The sequence below is a fragment of the Aquila chrysaetos genome, chromosome 4 (assembly GCF_900496995.4).
Source record: "Aquila chrysaetos chrysaetos chromosome 4, bAquChr1.4, whole genome shotgun sequence".
NCBI lineage: Eukaryota > Metazoa > Chordata > Aves > Accipitriformes > Accipitridae > Aquila > Aquila chrysaetos.
In genome coordinates this window covers 56,784,102-56,802,157 of record NC_044007.1, presented here as the reverse complement: position 1 = coordinate 56,802,157, position 18,056 = coordinate 56,784,102, and the positions used below count along the sequence as shown (strand labels likewise).

The following is an 18,056-nucleotide window of genomic DNA, read 5'->3' as shown; positions in this document are numbered from 1 at the left end:
TAAGCTGTACTCTGTTCTTGACAGATGTTTGCCAGACCTTTTCTTGAAAGCCTTGCCTGATGAAATTCCAGTCTCCTTGGGCAGTTTATTCTGATATTTAATTACATTGACTGGCATAGGGTTATATAGTTAATAGAAGGATAAATAACCTTTACTTGTCTCCTGTTGCAGTCTAAAGCCATTAAATGTTCTCTTACTGTAGTGGACATGGAGAGTCTGTAATGGCTTTTTCTATGCAGCAATAGTTTATAGATCTGAACGTTATCATGTCTTCAGTGTTTTATTTGATTAACAATTTTCACTTTAGAGTAATGAACCTCTTCAGAAAGTCCACAGATATTCTAAGTTATAGGTTGCTTTATAAAAGATGTCAACTTTGGTTTAAGTTGCTTCTGTGGATCACACTTAAACTAATACATAGACCTATTCATGCTGAATTTCGAACCTTGCATTGGATTCTGAAAAAGAGATGTCCATGCTGTTTCAGTGACCAGGAGTAGTTCGAACAGGGAATACTCACTCTTTAAATCGAAATAGCTGTTCTAACCTGCAGGGCTTGCTACCTCCTCTTGCCTGCCTTTACTTGAAGTTGAATCCAGGAGGCTGTTAAGTTTTATGGCTTTTAATATGAGGTCTTGTGATTGTACAGTTAATTATTTTTATCAGTTTGTAGAACCTTGGTTTTATCCTGGCTTTTCCAGTTTTGTTTTGCATTTAGACTGTTTTTCAAATTCACTAGTCATTTTACTTTTCCTTTGCCAGTGCTGTTTGCTTCTCCCTCTCTCCCAGTTGTGATTGTGTCTGCATATCTAATTGCATCTCTATTTCAACATTGTCACTGAAAATACTAAATAGCATTGACTTTGTACAGACTTCTCAGTTTTCAGTTTCTGTGTATTCTGTGTATAGCCTGTTCTTTCATTTTCAATGCATCTTTAGTTATCTGAAAGTAAGCATTTTGAACTGTCTCTCCTCCTAATTAGATCATGACAAAATTAATATTCAGTGATTATCAAAAAAGTAGTGCATCAGCCATAATATTTAACATAATGCATATATACAATTTAAGAATAAGAATAAAGGTAAAGCTATCAAATTATTTATGCAGCTTGTGTCTCTTTGTGAGCATGTACCAATGTATTTTACTGATTAGTACCAAAAAAAGTGATTCTTTTTTTCTACAGAACAAGTTGAAACCAATGTTTCCTGCTTCAGAATTTTAAATTATTTTTAATTGATCCTTTCTATTGCATAGTACCTAACATAAGATAATATTCTAGGGAAAGCAATAAAATTTTAATACCACTTTATCATATTGTGGGAAATTTACATATGTACATATGAGAAATAATTGGGCCACTTGGAACAAGGGATGAGAGAGCTCTTGGTGAGATTGGGCTGAAGTAAGAAACTTGCATGTGTAGTGGAAGAGATCAGAATGGGCTTAATGGAGTTTGGATCTGCTCTTGTCAACTTATAGATGCATTTGCAAATGATAGTTGTGTTTGATTAGCTTCTTTCAAAAGTAATAGCACAAACACTCTCTCAAGGGCTTAGGGGGTCTTAAGTGTTTTAGATTTTTAGATTTTCTTGTTCTAGCATGTAAGAAAAAGGTGGTGTGTGTCTGTGTGTGTGGTTTTGGAAGACGGTTGCTTTTGGTGTGTGGGTTTTATTCTTCATTTTGGTTTGGGGTTTTGGTATTCGGTTGTTTTGGGTTTGTTGGGGTTTTTTTTCAGGTTTCCAAACTCAGAGTGAAGATAGGTTTTCTCTGTGAGCATCAGCCTTTTACTTTAGGAGTTCTCCTGACGTCTGTACCAGGGAAATCACAAAGAAGGGATCAGTCTACATTTGTTTGCTGAAGATTGTAGAGTTTGTTTGCAGGTTTTTTGTATTTGCTTCTGCCTACACTTTTGGCAACAGTTTAAACTCAGAGTGTCAGATGATACAATCAAACCTGTGTTTGTTTTTAAAAAAAGGAAAGGCGCCCTTGAGAATAGTACCTTTACTTGGAGTTATTTTCTAGTTTTCCTCTAATCAGAATAAATCTTTTAACTTCTGGCTTCAAAAGTACCAAGGAGCAGCCTTTTGTTTTTCACTAAGTGGCAAGTCAGTGTATGTGCCTCTTCTACTTCTAGAAAATGAATCTGTTAGTGGTTTCATCTGATGATCTGTTAAGAATGATATAAAGCTGGGGAGTTGTGATAGCTGACGTAGCTGGATAATGTGTTTCTGCAGCATGTAATGAGCAGAAAATGTTATGTCTCTACATTGCATCTTGATTGCTAGGCCAAAATGTTGGGGTTTGCAGAGAGTTCTCTCAAGCAGTCTTCTCACTAACTTGCTATCTTTTACATACTTTGACCTTCTATATTATCAAAGTAATCAAACATAAGTTAATATTGTGCCCATCCAGGTTTTTCTCTGTTTATCTTAAAGTATAATAATAGTAATTTCCTAACCTCATTCTTTTGCTTCTATTTTAGTAATCTTTTCATTGTCATCTCTAGAGGTCCATTTGTTAAAATAAGTTTTTATAAGCTAAAAATCCCAGATTTATGCAACTAAAAATTCCAAATAGTTTGTACCTATTTTTTCTAAATTTTATACCAGTTTAAAAAGTTTCTTTGTAGATTTTCTAAGTTGTTTGTAAATTTTGCTTTAGAAAATGAAACACTACACTATTATTCTTGTTGAAATAGAAAGGGAGCTCTTTATGGATGGATTACAGGGTGGGGGTGGAGGCAGGGGAGGATTGTTAGCGTTTTTTTGGCTGTTACTGTGTTACTATTAACAGTCTGAATTGCAGTGTGGGCTTCTAATGTGCTTTTAATGTGATTATTACGTTACAGTGAGGGAAGGAAATTGGGGTGGTCGCAAATTCTTGTCCAGTTTGTGTTGTTCCTTTGCTTATTAATCAAGGTTCTAATAGTGAACAGCAGTTCTACAGTGATGTATCTGGAAGTAGAAATAACACAGAGATTACTGCTTTTAAAAAGAAAGAAATGCCATTGATTATTTTTAGTAAGGTTACTTTAAAAGTTTTTGAATAAACCATGTAATACACATACTTACACACATGCACATACATTCTTGCATAGCAGTCTTTTCCATCTGTATACATTATAAGACTATTCTGCTTTATGCAAAAATTACTTAGTATACTTTTTATTTATATTAGAGCAAGGACAAGATTGCATCCTACAGCAAAACTCCAAAAGTGGATAGGAGTGATGTGGGGAAGGAGATGAAAGAAAAGTCTTCCATGAAACGTAAACTTCCTTTTACTATTAGTCCATCCAGAAATGAAGATCGCAATTCAGACACAGGTAGAACCTTTTTATTTCCTTAACTAATTATTTGTTGGTAAAATACTTCCTAACTTAATTAATTGTATATTATGTATTTATATTGATTATTTTTTCCCTATAAAAAAGGATACTAAGTACAAAAGTTGTTTGCTTGCTTCTGATTGTTGCGTCTCAGTCTGACAGGCTTTCATCCTATCGTTAGCAAGAGCTAGCTTGCCAGCATAGTTTATCTACATTTTCCAGTTGTTCTTAACTTCATTCTTTTGCTTCTATTTTAGTAATAAATCTTTCTTTTCATTGTCATCTCTAGAGGTCCATTTGTTTAAATAAGCTAACTGATGAAAAGACATGTAAGTGCCTTGATTTGAGACACAGCTATCAGCCTTTCATAGCCTTTTTGGGGGAGGGAGAGTGGGAAAGATTGGTAGATGTACTGTCCTCCATATAGAAAAAAAGGTTGCTAAGGTTATGGAACTAACTAAACTAGCCATGGAGAGTGAACTTTTCTTTCAGTCTAAGTTCCTACGATCTGTTCAGGATACCTTTTCTGGACAGGCTGGTAGTTCTTCCTAACTTAAGCATATTCTATATAGAACTGATTTCAAGATTTCAAAATACCATTCTTAACATGGCTCTTTTCAAATCAGGATGGAGGGATCTGGATGTATTCCAAGAGTACAGTTATCTCTGAGTCTAGGCAATTAGTTACCTATGTCATAGTTCAGTAATAGTTCTGCTGGTAGCAAAACAGTATCTGTGCCCTCTGGAAGGCCACCAAAAGGCATGTTCCCCAAATTTCTCAGAGGCTCAGTACTACAGTTTCTTATACAGTGCTCGTTGTACATTTGAATATTTTCATAAACAGGTAATTCCCTTAATAAGCTTAGATTTAAATGCAAGATGGAAGTATATACCTCAGTACATGTTTAATTTTTGTCCAGGATTGATTTCATGCAGAATATTTGGCTCCTGGATATTACACACACGTTTTTGTTACTATAAAGAGAATATGGTATGAAATCCAAAGTTGAAATAGTCACATTACAAAACAATATTCTTGGCTTTAGATCTCTGTTTTCAGTGGTTTTACAGAATTCTAGAGTCTTGCACTGTTCATGATACCGGTTGATTCTGAAAAGACCGTGTATAAATTAGAAGTATGCTCCCAGAATCTGCTTTATTAAATTTATTAGACCCTAACTATTTTCGTAATGGAAATTAATATGTTTAGAAGTAATATTTAGCACTTACCTAATGTTTTCTGTGTTGAAAATCTTTTGTCATCTCTCACTACCACCATCAACTTTAAATAATTCATTGTCATAGCATCTTGTAAGGGAATGTAATTTTTTGTTTCTCTTGCTATAGCATCTATTGTCACAGTTGCCACAAACAAGATGGATTATTCTAGGCACTTAGACATGCATAAAAAGACAATGCACACACTACAAAATCTTTTTATTACAAGTTGTAGTAGGGAGATGAAATAAACAGTTCAAGGAGGGGCAATAAATAATTAATATAACAATAGAAGGCACATAGCTTTTTAGCTACTGTGTGGCAAACATCACAGTTTGTTGTCCATTTCATTACTGCTGAGGTAAGGAGGTAAGAAGGTAAGAGCAACTACCCCATTTCACAGATGAGGAACTTGATACATAAGCTTTCCAGAAACTTTAGAGGCAGGAGCATTACTAGGATGAAAAAACAGTTCTTGTAATGCCTGATTCTGTACCTCACCAATTAGAGTAGACCAGTGGGAATTAACCAGTTAGATTGGTACCAAGTTTGTCACTGGGGTGGATTAGGACTGACATCAGTGATCATGAAATGCAGTGCTGCTTCTGACACAAACTTGGCATTATACATTGAAAAGGTTTGCCATCACTGGACTAAACTTACCTGTGACAGAAGTGTCTCCCTGCTAACTATGTACAGAGAATGGCAAATGTTGTTTGAGAAGGAAGAAGGTAAGTTTTTGGAGGTGAAAGTGTAATCGGAGACGGAGGGAAAGAGAAGAGGTGATGAAAAGCTTCTCATCAGCTAGTAGTGCTAGTGTTTAAAAAAAAAAACCCCAAAACCCCAATAAATAAAATCTCAGTTTTCTTCTGGTACTTTGTGAAAATCTGTAGTGGTATTCTAGGGAAATGGTCAAAGGTTGTGTATATAATTCATAATTGAAGAGATTCTGAAAAAATACGTGGTACTACTCCATTCTTCCCACTGTTGATTACAGTTCCAGGATGTATTTTATCCTTTCCTGACAGTTTTATTTTTAATAGCCTTCCAATTTGTGTTTTTCAGAGTTCAGAATAGCAAAGTGTTCTTACTGCTTTGCTAAATAGTTTCTCTGTAACAGATAAGACCATTGAGTTTGATTTTCAAATGTTTTTAAAGATTTAGGGTCTTTTAAAAATGTGTCTGGGTGAACAAAATCAAGAAATGCCATAAAAAGTAGCTCTAGGATAAAAAATTCCATTTAATTAATAGTTTAATTTAATAAATGGTTTATTTCCAAGATACATGATAGGGTTGCTAGCGAATTGTAGAAACTCCGTGATAATTGGGTTTTGTCCTGTTTAGGCAGGTAAATCAGTCAAAGAATGGGAATACCTAATTTTTAAAGCTTTACATCATTAGAGCTGTCTCAGTTCTATCTCCAGAATATTCATTCATAAACTAAGATTTTGTCTTTTTTGCTTTATTTTTGTAAAAATTGCCCCTGCAATTCCATCTCTTGCTCTTTTTTGTGGTGGTTTTTTTTTGGTTCGGGTATTGTCTAGAAACTGTAAGTAATAATGAACATGGACAGCCAAACTGAATGTTAAATTAATTTGGAAATAATTTTTTAAATTTGATTCCTACAAAACTATATATAAAGTAAATTTTACACCCAGTCAGTTTTGTCAAGACTGAAATCAAGCAGCATTTGTAGTGACCCATAAGAGTCTAGAACAATTCTAGCCCTCCTGTTTATCTAAATTTAGATTTAAATCAATGTTTTTGCCTAAGAAACTCTGCAATAAATTAGTATTAAATATTTTCAGATTTAGCCTTTAGGTTACTTTCTTAATAATTTCATACTGGTTAGGACCAAGTCCAGTTGCCTAAATGTAGTCATGCAATGCCAGTTGAGATGCCTGCAGTAGCTGAGGAGCCTGCAGAGAGCTGAAAGATAATGCGAGTCACAGACCTGTGGTCTTCTGAAGAGGCCAGTGGGACAGCGAGAGCACCTGAAATGGCACTAAGTAACCTGTCTATAATCAACAGCATCCTATTCTTAGTTTCTTTTGTTGTGCAGGGCTGTGTCTGTTACACTGTCCTGGTTTGGATGGCTATCCTAAACTGAGGGCTCTGTTATCACATCCCCATTCTTTGACCAGAGCAACCACAAAAAGCTAGTATGATATATGCATACTCCAGTCAAATTTGTTTATACTGCAAAATTTGCAGTATAGCTTTAACCCTTATTTAAGTTAATCTTATGAAGGATTCTACTATACGCAAGCTTTGATTAAGACTGGTGGAATGTATGGTGGAAGGAGAAGCATTTTTCATACCTTTTCTAATAAGTTCTCTGATTTGAAGTCTCCCAATCCAAAAACATAATTTGATCGAAAGGCCATCCCTTATTTAGACTACTTAACTAGCATTATTTAAATGTTGTTAATTTATTTAATTAATCTGGTTATTTTTAAATAACCTCTGATGTGGTTATCGAAAGAAGAACAACAGGCAAGTGCTGCTCTTGCAAAGGACGAGTTTGTTTGCCTTCTCCACCTTATTAGTCTGAAGAGAGAAATTTAAATTTTTGATAGTAGTAAAACATAACTGCAGATCGGAAGAATCTTTTTATCGTGAAGATAAGCATAGGCTTTTTGTTTGGGTTTTTTTTTTTGTAGTCTTGTTACATAGTTTATTATTCAGGAAGAACTACAAGAGTTACAATTACACTGAGTGTGCTAACTTGTTGATCTTTTCTTGGAAATTATGTTCTCTGGATTTTCTGTTCATAGTAGCACCTCAGTTTTGTTTTCTGACCCCTTCAATTTCTGTCTTTAAAGTAGTCCAAACAGGAACAGTCATATTTCTTTTAGCATTTAATTGACATCCAGAAGAGCAAAACAACTGACCTCTTTATAATATTCCATGTGTACATTATAGTTACACAATTTCTATACTTGTGCTTCCCATAGTTACAGAGGTTAGTGGGGCTGTTAAAGCGACTGTGTACACACTGTTACTGGTTGTTGGATTTGGACTTGCTGTTCAACTATTACAAGTTTCCTTAACTGTCGTTTGGGCTAGAGGCAGGAAGGTGGAGGTGGTTTTGTGTGTGTGTATGTGTGTGTTGGTTTGGTTAAATAAATATGCCATAAACTTGATTAATTAGGTATCAGAATAGTACCTTGATATCTCTGCAGTGTACAGTATACTGTGAGGTCTCTTCATCACATTCTAATCTTTCTTTCACTAAGGCTAGGAAGCAGCAGTCAATAATGATGTGTTTCTCTTTAAAATAACTTCAGTCAGATTACCGCAATCCCACAGATCTCAGTAACTCTGTCTGTCTTAACTTCGTCATCTGCAGAATTAATCATCTTGACCTGTCTTCTACAGTTGTTGGTAATAAGCATATTAGTCTTTTGTTGTATATCACTCAATCTTATAACTTCTTTAGAAGCATTTATTTCAGGCAGTTTGTATTTTAGCTTCATATGGTCCTATTTCTTAATCCTGTTATTCCTTACAATTTGCATTGTGATAGGAGTTTTACGTGAAACCAGAATATCATGAGCTGTGAAGTTTGAATTTGGTCTTTCTGCTTTATTTCCTTTATCCACTAAGGTTGTTATTTTACCAAATGGAATATTCTGTTAGTTTGGCATGATGTATTTTGAGAAATCCACATTACATTATTTAATAATTTATTTTCCTAAAACATTTACAAATTCTCAGTCAAGTAATTTCTAATTTATCCACATAATAATGAAAAAAACCCCAGATAAATTATTGGTTGCCTTGGGACATAAACTGTCATGTGTAAGTTCCCCTAAAATAATCACCAGTGATTCTGATTTCTTGTGCCAGTACATTTAAGTACTATGAGTGAATTTCATGAAGCTTTGCTACAAATAAATGCGAAACAGTGATTTAGGTGCATTTGAGCACAACTTGGCTATTTTTAAATCCTTTTAAAAAAGTCTTGGGTAAAAAGCTTACATTGCAAAAGGAAAATGTTAACAGGAATGTTGTCCAGGTAGATTTGGCTGCATATTATGAAGGTTATTTAATAAAGGTAATTGAACATGAAGCCGCTTGAAGAGTTTTATTTTTTTAGTAACAAGAAATTCCCTGATGTTCTGTTTCTAACTGCTGAAGAACACCAAAAAGTGACAAGAAAGTGAACGTAAAAGAAGATATTTGTATTCCATAGGCTTTGAAAACAAAATGCTCAAAATCTAAAAAAACCCCACAAACTCATTGAATTTAACAGTCAATTTTTTAACATGAAATTCCACCTAAACTTAATTTCTTAATCTGATATTATTCTTCCATTAGGGAAGTTATTACTGTTCAAATCATACAAACGTCAAGTACACAGCTGTGAAAAGTTTTCTGTTACCACAAGATAAAGAATATCTGAAAAGTCAAAGTTCCTGAACATTAAATTGGTCTTCTCCTGCTAAATGTAGTGTACTGCATGATGATATTCTTGGAGCAGTGAAAAAAAAAAATCTTATAATATATTCTGCAATAATCATAATGGGGATTCCCAATAATTTATAAGAATTTTTCTGTGGATTTGTGTAGCTTCTTTATCAACAGTTGCATGGTTGTTTTCCTTGGATTTAAAAAAAACCCCAAAACATAGTTTTTGACTACCTATTTTATTTATTTATTGATTTATTGCTGTCTAAAAATTTCACTTTTATATGCCCAACTCCTTTCCATTTGCATCCTTCCACCCTTTTTGTCCTATGTTTAGGACATGCATACACATGAGATCTCAGGGGGGAAAAGCAGTAGTCTCTTACAGGACGTACTCCAGTAAGTGGATGATCAGGTGCATCTGCTGTAGTCCTGAGACTTTTTTTTTTAAAGTTTGTTGTAGATCATATTAATTTTCTGTATTAAACTGTTAAGATTTACTGAAAACACATATGAAGTCTCACATAAATGTTAATAAAATTGTGTCTTTTTTTTTTAAGTGTATAAGGGTATAATTTTAAGTGTTAAGGGCATAATTACAGTATAACTTGGTGAGAGCAGTTGTATTCTTATTTGGTACTTTTAATTGGTTAGGTCTAGAAATGCTTTGCAAACACTGTGTTAATAAAGAGTAATACAAGAATAATTTGCCCCACCACTGAAATGCGTTGGAGTATGTAGGGGAGGATCTTCATGTTTGACAACACTAAACATGAGATGGAGGTAAGTTGCACTCATTTACTTAGTAGGCTTTTCTAACAAAATAATTAAAAAAAGGAAACTAAACCAAACCCCAAAACCCAACAGATAAAAATACCTGGAAAAGTACACTGTATAGTAAAAAAGTAAAAGCTAGATCATCAAAAGATGTATTTAATTTATTTTGATGTATTATTTTCTCAAGCTGAGTATAGCTATAAAATTGTAAGAAATAATTCTGAATAGAAATGAATGTGTTTTTCAAGAAGAGAAGCATGAGCAGTAAATAGCATAAGCTAAGAAACAGCAGATCATGGCAGACAAACTGAAATGTGTTGTTTTGATGGAAGTACTAAATTAGTCAATGAAGGGTATACTGTACATTATCCTCGGAGAGGATATTTGCAGTGAAAAGTTGAAAGTACAGTTTCATTGTAGGTTTTCTTTAAATTTTCCTATGCAGATGTTCTACCAACAAGGCAGTAGTGTTGATTTGGATATTGAATGTATCTTTAGATATTCAGGAGTATGAGATGCATGCAGTTTAGAAAAATCTCATGAATTACTTCTGTAAAAGGATCTTGTTTCCTTTTTAAACATGATGGATAATATGTACATAGGTCTGTAGCTTTCCATTCTTTAAATAGTCTTGCTCATAATTGCTTAGTCTGTAAAATCATGTATTTCTTATTTGGTCACTTTGGAATTCATGATGTGCACTATTTACGTGCCTTCCTCTGCCTCAAGAGCATTGCATTACTAGAGCCTGTGTACACAATCAAGCTTAGAAGATGAGATCTAGAGAAGGCTAGGAAGGCAGAAAATGAGTTGAGAAGAAATGAATGACACAAGGAGGGCCACAGAAAGGGCCTAAGGCAGAAGTGGAGAAAATCAAAAGATAAAAAAGGGTGAGTTTGGGGCTTAATGAAACAGGGAATGGTACCTGGTTAGGAACCTCAGAAGGACTTAAGCTTCTAATTTGTAATTTTTATTAATTGTTGGCTCTCTGCAGTAGGTTAGTAAAGTTTGCCTTAGTGGAGTCTTCTGTTTTAAGATTTTCTGCTTTTGCAGATGACAGATTTTTTTGTTTTTAAAATGAAGTTTTTATACAGGTGTTTAAGGTTGAGATTTAGGACAGGAAACTGGCAGACCACTATAATCATAGGGATAGTAATAAAAATAAAATCCTCCCCCAACCTTGACTGTAGCTTAATTGTATTTCCATTTTTTTTTTTAGTATGGTCCAAAATACTAAGATTAAAACCGGATGAACAGTGCCTCATCAGGTGGTAATCAGTCACAGCGAGAATAAGATGAAATAACTTATTACACAAAGAGCTGAAAAGATCAGTGTGGCAGCCAGGCTTATTTAACCAATAGTAACAACCCCCAACCAAGGCTCAACCAATTCCCAGCCAAATTCTAGTATGGCTGAGTCTGATTAATCAGTCCAACATCTTCCCCTGGCTCTGCCTCCCTTTCATTTATTACATATTCCCCATTGTAATTTTTAGATCTCAGCTTTGTTTCATGTTCTTGCTTGCTTTATGGGGGTTAGCACATCAGCCAGCCACAGAGGAGAAAGCAAGCAGTAGACATCCTTACTGAATTCTGTCCCTATCTTTGTGGTTGGTAGTCCAGCCTGGAGGGTGAGTTGGGTTTACTCATGACTGTAGGGTTCAGAGTCCTGTTTGGCTGCTTAAAGGCCTTTTGGGAAAGGTGGTTGGTAGGGAAGCTTCCAAAAGGAGAAAGTGTGGTAGAGTGAGCAGGATCTCTGGAAAAGCTAATACTGAACCTGGGCTTTTAAGGAGACAACCAAGGGAATTATTTGCTCAGAGTTTGGAGATGTTGTTTTTGTTGGTTGAATCTGTTAGAGTACTCTTCAGACCATTCCTTCTTGACGCTGGCAGTTAGAAATTTTTTTTAACTCTTCCAAAAATTTTAATTCCAAGTCACCAAATATGTGACTAAGGTTTCTTAAGCCATCTTTTACATCCAGTGCATTCATATTCAAGTAGTAATCTTGGGGGCTTTGAAGAAAAAGGTAAACATTAGATCTAACATGTAAGTAATGTAAGCTGCTTACAAAATATAAAATGTTGAATTTGATAAGAACTTGTTAAGACAAAAAGAGCAGTTGCCTGGAAGGACGAGATAATTACAGAAAATGAATGATCTTCACTACACATAAATGCAAACTAATATGTCTCTAGAAAATAGTTAAACAATAATGACCAGGTAGGGAGATCTATGGAAAACAGTTGTACCAAAAGAAATTTGATGCATTGAGAGTTTGTACTTGTTTGATGTTAAGGTCGTTAAATACTGTTCCAGTTAAAAGTGATTTAGTCGAAGTCACTTAATCACAAATCAGTTGTTTTCTATCATACTTTAACCTAAATGTCTGTGTTTGGTTTAGGAGACCTTTATACAGAAAAATGAAGGAGGAACTTTTGAAAAGGATGGAAGACATAAACCAAAGTTTCCAAATTACACAAATAAAATTCTAGTTTTTAAATTTGTTAGATATTAAAAAGTTGTCTCATTTCAGAGCACATTTAACTAATCTGAAGATCTGTGGGAGTTTGTAGGTACTGAATAGCTTTAGAAATGACTGGTTTATTCAGATGTGTAATTTTAGCTCCTGGTTTAAATCTTGGACATGAAATACTAAACTACAGTAAATATGCATAAAAGGAAAGAAGTTATGTATATAAAATAGCTGTATATTTTTGAAGGATATGAATTTTGGAGAAGAAATTGCTCTAAGGTAAAGTAACAGGATGAGTTTGAGAGAAACAATCTTTTATCCAATTACCTAACAAATACCAGTATTAAAAAGTCTTTTCCTAATTTTTAACGTGGTGTCTTGAGAGAAGTAGAATAGAGCACGGTCTTGAGTCGGTATTCAGGGTTGAAAGTTGACTAGCTGATCTTACAGAATTTTTTTAAGCACCTGACTTGATTCTCTGAAAATTAAAGTTGTGACATACACAGTCTTCCTGCTGTGAAACAGGTTTTTCATCTTTTAGAATTTTTTTAGTAATCCTCCTTACAGCTTACTTAAGTGCTTTAACTCAGTAGCTTATTATCCTGATATGATTAGAACAGGTAATCAAAACTGATGCAAATGCAGCAAATTAGAGATGCAATTTCTGTTTTTCATCACCTGCCACCAATCACCAGTTCACATACCTTAAAATGATGTTTTATTTCTAGAAAAATGCTCTAATAGAACAGCAGTTTCAGTTTTTAAATGTTAATATTTCCAGAGAAGGAAGGTCCGGAGAAAAAGAAAATGAAGAAGGATGCTGGAAATAAGAAATCAACACCAGTTAGTATTCTTTTTGGTTATCCTCTGTCAGAGCGCAAACAGATGGCACTTCTCATGCAGATGACAGCAAGAGACAACAGTCCAGGTGATCTTACAAAGTTAACAGCTTTCTTCCTTCTGCGTGTTTAATTCTACCCCAATCAGAATATTCTGAACCCTGCTGGTTTTCAACAATCCCTGGTTTTTTATTGAAAATTTTTTAAATTATTCGTAATTCTGGGAAAACTATTGTGCATTGACAGGTAATTTGATGAAAAATTCTTGATCTTCTCTATTTATGTGCAAAGATTTGCATTATGATAGCTGTAAAACCTGAAAATCTCTTTTCTTTTGATTATTTTTGCCTTTCAAACACCATTCCATATACATTAATTAAAAACTGAAATACTCTGGTTTTTGTGAAGTTTAACTACTGTCTCATTGCCTCCATTTGGAGTAGAATTTTAATTAGAAGAAAACTGGATTGTCTCCTTGGGATTTAATGGGAGAGGAGAGACACCTTGTTTTTTAATTCAGAATTTCAAGCTTTCCTTGATCCAGTTGTATTTAAAAAATCTTCATGTATGTATATGTTTTACCCATGTAATGTTTTTACAAATTTGGCATTTAAAAGTGAATGGCTGGGTTTTCCTTAAGAATTTGGTGTCAATTACCTAATCTTTTACTATCCTGCTATGTTAAAAACAAAATCTATGTAGAGAAACACAAGACAGTTTCATGGCAGGAGGAGGTATCTTTAAAAAGCTCCTCAGATTTTGGAATACTTTGTGGATGAAATAAAAAATATTCTTTAGTCTCTCTTGCTGGGGAAGTCTACCCCATATATGAAAACCCTTGAGTCCCTGGATCATGGATATGTTCTCAGTTGCTTGAGAGATTAAACTCAGGGAATCATGATGATGGAAACAGCCGGACTGGTACGCTCTAGCTCCCTGTTGCGCATCATAAAAGTGGCAGAAGAATTTGGGGCTTCCAGGCTCTCTTCTTTCCTTCAAACCACTAGAAACATTGCCTGAAGTATTGCATACTTTTATTTAAACTGTTACTGAAATAGAACCAGACTGCCTTGGTTAGGGATTCCACTTTTAATTAATAGGCACTCTTCAATAGAATAATATTGGAAGGGAAATATTTTAGCTAGAATTCTATGATTTCAGTATATATTTATATTCATAAAGCACTTTGTTGTCAGAAGCTTATATTCTATCAAATATATTAATAACTTTAATTACAGAAGATAATATTTGAACTGACACCCTGTAACCAAAGACTACCAGAAAAATACAGTACAGGCTGTCTTACTGCAGTTTCTCCTTTTGTGTAAATCTGCCTTTGTGGCTTCCCTTATTTTTGAGAATATTTTGAAAAACTTTAGTAATAGTAGTTTACTGTCCAGTCTACCCAAAAACATTTGTGGGGGCACAACTGAGAAAGTGCAGGGAGTACAATGCACAACCAATATCCGTAAACTGGCATACCACTACATAAAAATACAGTGGAAGTATGCTGGAGGAAGGGTTAGCAGGGTAGGTACTGATCTGCATGGTGATGCTTTGTCTTGTTTCAGCAGAATTTATACCAGAGTATGTGAACCTTGTATTTTGTATAGACTTCATCTGTCCTTGAAACCTACTTTAAAAATAGCGAGACTTTGCAAAACACCCTTTTGCGCATTGCAAAAGAGACATTGTATTGATACATGTGAAATGTCAAATACATCCCTTATTTAAACATAATTCTTCACTGGTAATAGTAGTCTTTGAATACAATTGTTAGATGAAGTAAAAATAGTGTTAAATAACTTAGTTACCATTTAAAAACTTATTTTGTAGATTCTGCCTTAAATCATCCCTTACAAACAACACCAACACAAAAGAAAACTCCAAGCTCCTCTTCAAGACAAAAAGACAAAGTTAACAAGAGAAATGAACGAGGAGAGACTCCTCTACATATGGCAGCAATTCGAGGGGATGTTAAACAGGTTAAGGAGCTAATCAGTTTAGGTGCAAATGTGAACGTAAAAGATTTTGCAGGTAAGTTGATACGTGTTCTCTTAACTGTATGAATTAAATATTACTGCTGAAGTTGTTGTCAGAGGTTTAATTTCAGTTCATGCTATATGCAAATGAAAAATGTAACAAAATTGATGGGAAATTTTGATTTCTGATGGCCCTGTAGTCCATAGTATATTAGAATGGTATAATAATACCTGGACGTTTCAGTTGTGGCCAGGGCCTTTGCACACTAGGCATATATAAAAATACATGTGCTCGCTTGCTGAACTTTGTAGAATTATACTAGGCCAAGTCAGTAACTGATAATGGGATTGTAGGCTATGTGAGGAGATGCAAAGTTTAGTAACAGTGAAGGTGGTAGCACTGTAATGTACATTGTCGTCTTACTGTGACAGCTAATACGCAGCAAAGCAGATGGGTGTGGTGTAGCTTGCACTTGTCCTCTAATCTTGCTAGATTAATACTAGTTTTGGTTTGTCATTCTCTGCTGTGATTTCAGCACTGATTGATAAACTTTAAGGTAAGTTGTAACTTGTACCATATTTTTAGTATCCTTTATTTGGTATCTTTCTTTACTTTTCTTAGTATCTGTTTATTAACTTTTCTATAAGGAAACATCTGTGCTGCCTGTCTATTTGTCAGCAAGACCTCCTAAATAATTTTTTGGAACCTGCTGGCAAACTTTTGCCTATTTTGCTTTTGATACTCTCACGGTAGTTAAGTTTCTACATGTTTAGTAAAAAATCTCCAGGAGAGTAAATATGAGATCCCCAAAGTAATGCTTCCACAGAAGACAGAACCTGCAGTTTTGAGTTCAGTAGGTGCCAGCTGTTGATTGGCCAGGCACCAAATTAAAGACATTTGCATACTGAGATAAGCCAAAGTACCTGCTGGTTTTTCCTCAACCACTGTAAATGGGCATGAGACTTAGGAGCTGGAGTATTGGGTAGACATTTAGGGCACAGAAGGGGGTTGGGGTAACAAGGAAGGATGGAACAGAGTGAAAGGAAGTCTAAATCAGAGGATTAAGGGTTTGTGCAGAGGTGGTTGTGGAGTTGGGGGCTAAGAGACATCTATAAAAAGATAGAGTTCAGTAGATGTTTCTCTCTTAAATGCAAGGACAACTCTAAAAAAAATAGTGCAAGTATCATGTGCACATTATATCAACAGCATAACAAACTGTTTCTAACACTCTACCTCTCAACATTAGCCATTATACAGTGGCTTTTTTGCATCCACAGTACAAGTGGATCATGGCAAAGTGAGGAAATAAATATAAGAAAGAGCCATGTTGCTTTTGGTTATGTTCAGAAAGACTGTGCTCCCAATGCAAAAGGTAATGCTGAAGAAAAGGTGACAAAATTTGTGAGGAGTTGTTGGCATCTCAAGGGAATAAAGAGAATGTTGAGAACACTCGTTGGTATAATTAACTGGCAGCACTAGCAGTTTCAAGTTTTTATAGAGTTATTGCATAATAGAAGCAAAACCATAATGAAGGTCTGAATGAGAGTTTTGACTAGACCTACAGTGAAGCCTGCTAAAGATGCTCGGTTTATGGGTCTGAATGGTAATGAGGAGAATTATACTCTCAACGGGAGTAGTGAGATGAGCTGAGGTAGCAGGCCCCAGTGAGAGAAATTAAGAACTATATGGTACAATTAGTTGTCAGCTCAAACTTGACATCAGGAGAAGATATTAATGAGATGGACTAAAATCTTGATTTTAGGTAAGAAACAGATCAGTGATTTCTTGGTGGGGTAGAAGAATTTGTGTTTGAAGATGAGGCTGCTCAGGACTCATTTGTAGAGGAAGAAGAGAAAGGAAGCAGAAGTAGAACCTGGTGGGATCTTCAGAGAAGTTGAGAGGGGAGATGGGAAGAACTTGTTGAAAGAGCAATTTTAGAAAAAGCAGGGGAAGTTCAGGGGAAGATGGACCCATAGAAATCACAGTGAGTGTAGAAACACTTCAAGAAGAGATGTTGTTTTGGGTTAACCTTAGACACTGCCAGACACCCACTTAGCTGTTCTCTCACTCCCCTTCCTCAACAGGAAGGAGGAGAAAATAAGATGGAAAAAAGCCCTCATGGGTTGAGTTAAAGACTGTTTGATAAGAAAAGCAAAAGCTGCACTGCAAGCAAAGGAAAAAGAGGAATTAATTCACTACTTCTCATTGGCAGGCAAATATCCAGCCAATTCCTGGGAAGCAGGGCCTCAGCAGGTGTAACGGTTGTTTGGGAAGACAAATGCCATAACTACAAACATCCATCCCCGCCACCCCCCCGCCCCTGCCTTCCTTCTCCTTTCCCTGACCTTTCATTGCTGACCATGACATTGTATTGTATGGAATATACCTTTGGTCAGTTTGGGTCAGCTGTCCTGGCTGTGTCCCCTCCTAACGTCTTGTGTGGGGGGAGGAAGAGAGAAAGCCTTGACACTGTACAAGCACTGTTCAGCAGTATCCAAAACACTGGCAAGGCATGAACACTGTTTTAGCCCCAAATGCAATGCACAGCACTGTATGGGCTGCTATGAAGGAATTTAACTTTGTAACTTCATCCCAGCCTGACCTAGTACAGATACTTAACTAATTTTAAAGGCAGATGAATGTATGAGGGGAATGGCTGAGAGCTGGTTCTGAGTATCAGTTGGGAGCAAGTAGTTGTAGACTTCATTCAGAACTCTGGAGGAGGTGTTTGGGATCAAGTGAGATACTTTTCCATTGGTAATCCAAAGTGAGAAGCAGAGGTCGCTGAACTTCAAAATCCTGCACAGAAGAAGTAGTCAAGAAGAGGGGGAGGATTTGAGCAGTGATTCATGAGTGGAGAAAAATAAGAATTTAGGATGCAGTGAAGTTTAGAGTTTTTTAGCTAAGAATTTGACAGAACTAAAGGAGCAGAAAATGAATTGGTAATGGAGGAGGTAATCTTGCTCATGGGATATCTCCTAGAATGATACTGCCGTGTGAGAACAAGAGTAAAGAAACAGATGT

The 18,056-nt window shown here is 35.4% G+C and overlaps 1 protein-coding gene across 11 annotated transcripts in view; it reads left to right on the top strand.

Moving 5' to 3' along the window:
- ANKRD12 (ankyrin repeat domain 12) overlaps positions 1-18,056 on the top strand; it is a 68,367-nt gene that overhangs the window by 24,788 nt on the left and 25,523 nt on the right. For 10 of the 11 annotated variants that reach the window (XR_005932166.1, XM_041122948.1, XM_030011359.2 and 7 more), the window contains 3 exons: positions 3,179-3,326; positions 12,992-13,138; positions 14,886-15,086. Coding sequence is in view for 10 of the 11 variants with exons in the window: in XM_041122948.1 (XP_040978882.1) it covers positions 3,179-3,326; positions 12,992-13,138; positions 14,886-15,086 (496 nt within the window). In the remaining variant the exon portion in view is untranslated. The remainder of the gene's footprint in view (positions 1-3,178; positions 3,327-12,991; positions 13,139-14,885; positions 15,087-18,056) is intronic. The other variant, XM_030011365.1, reaches the window with a different exon arrangement.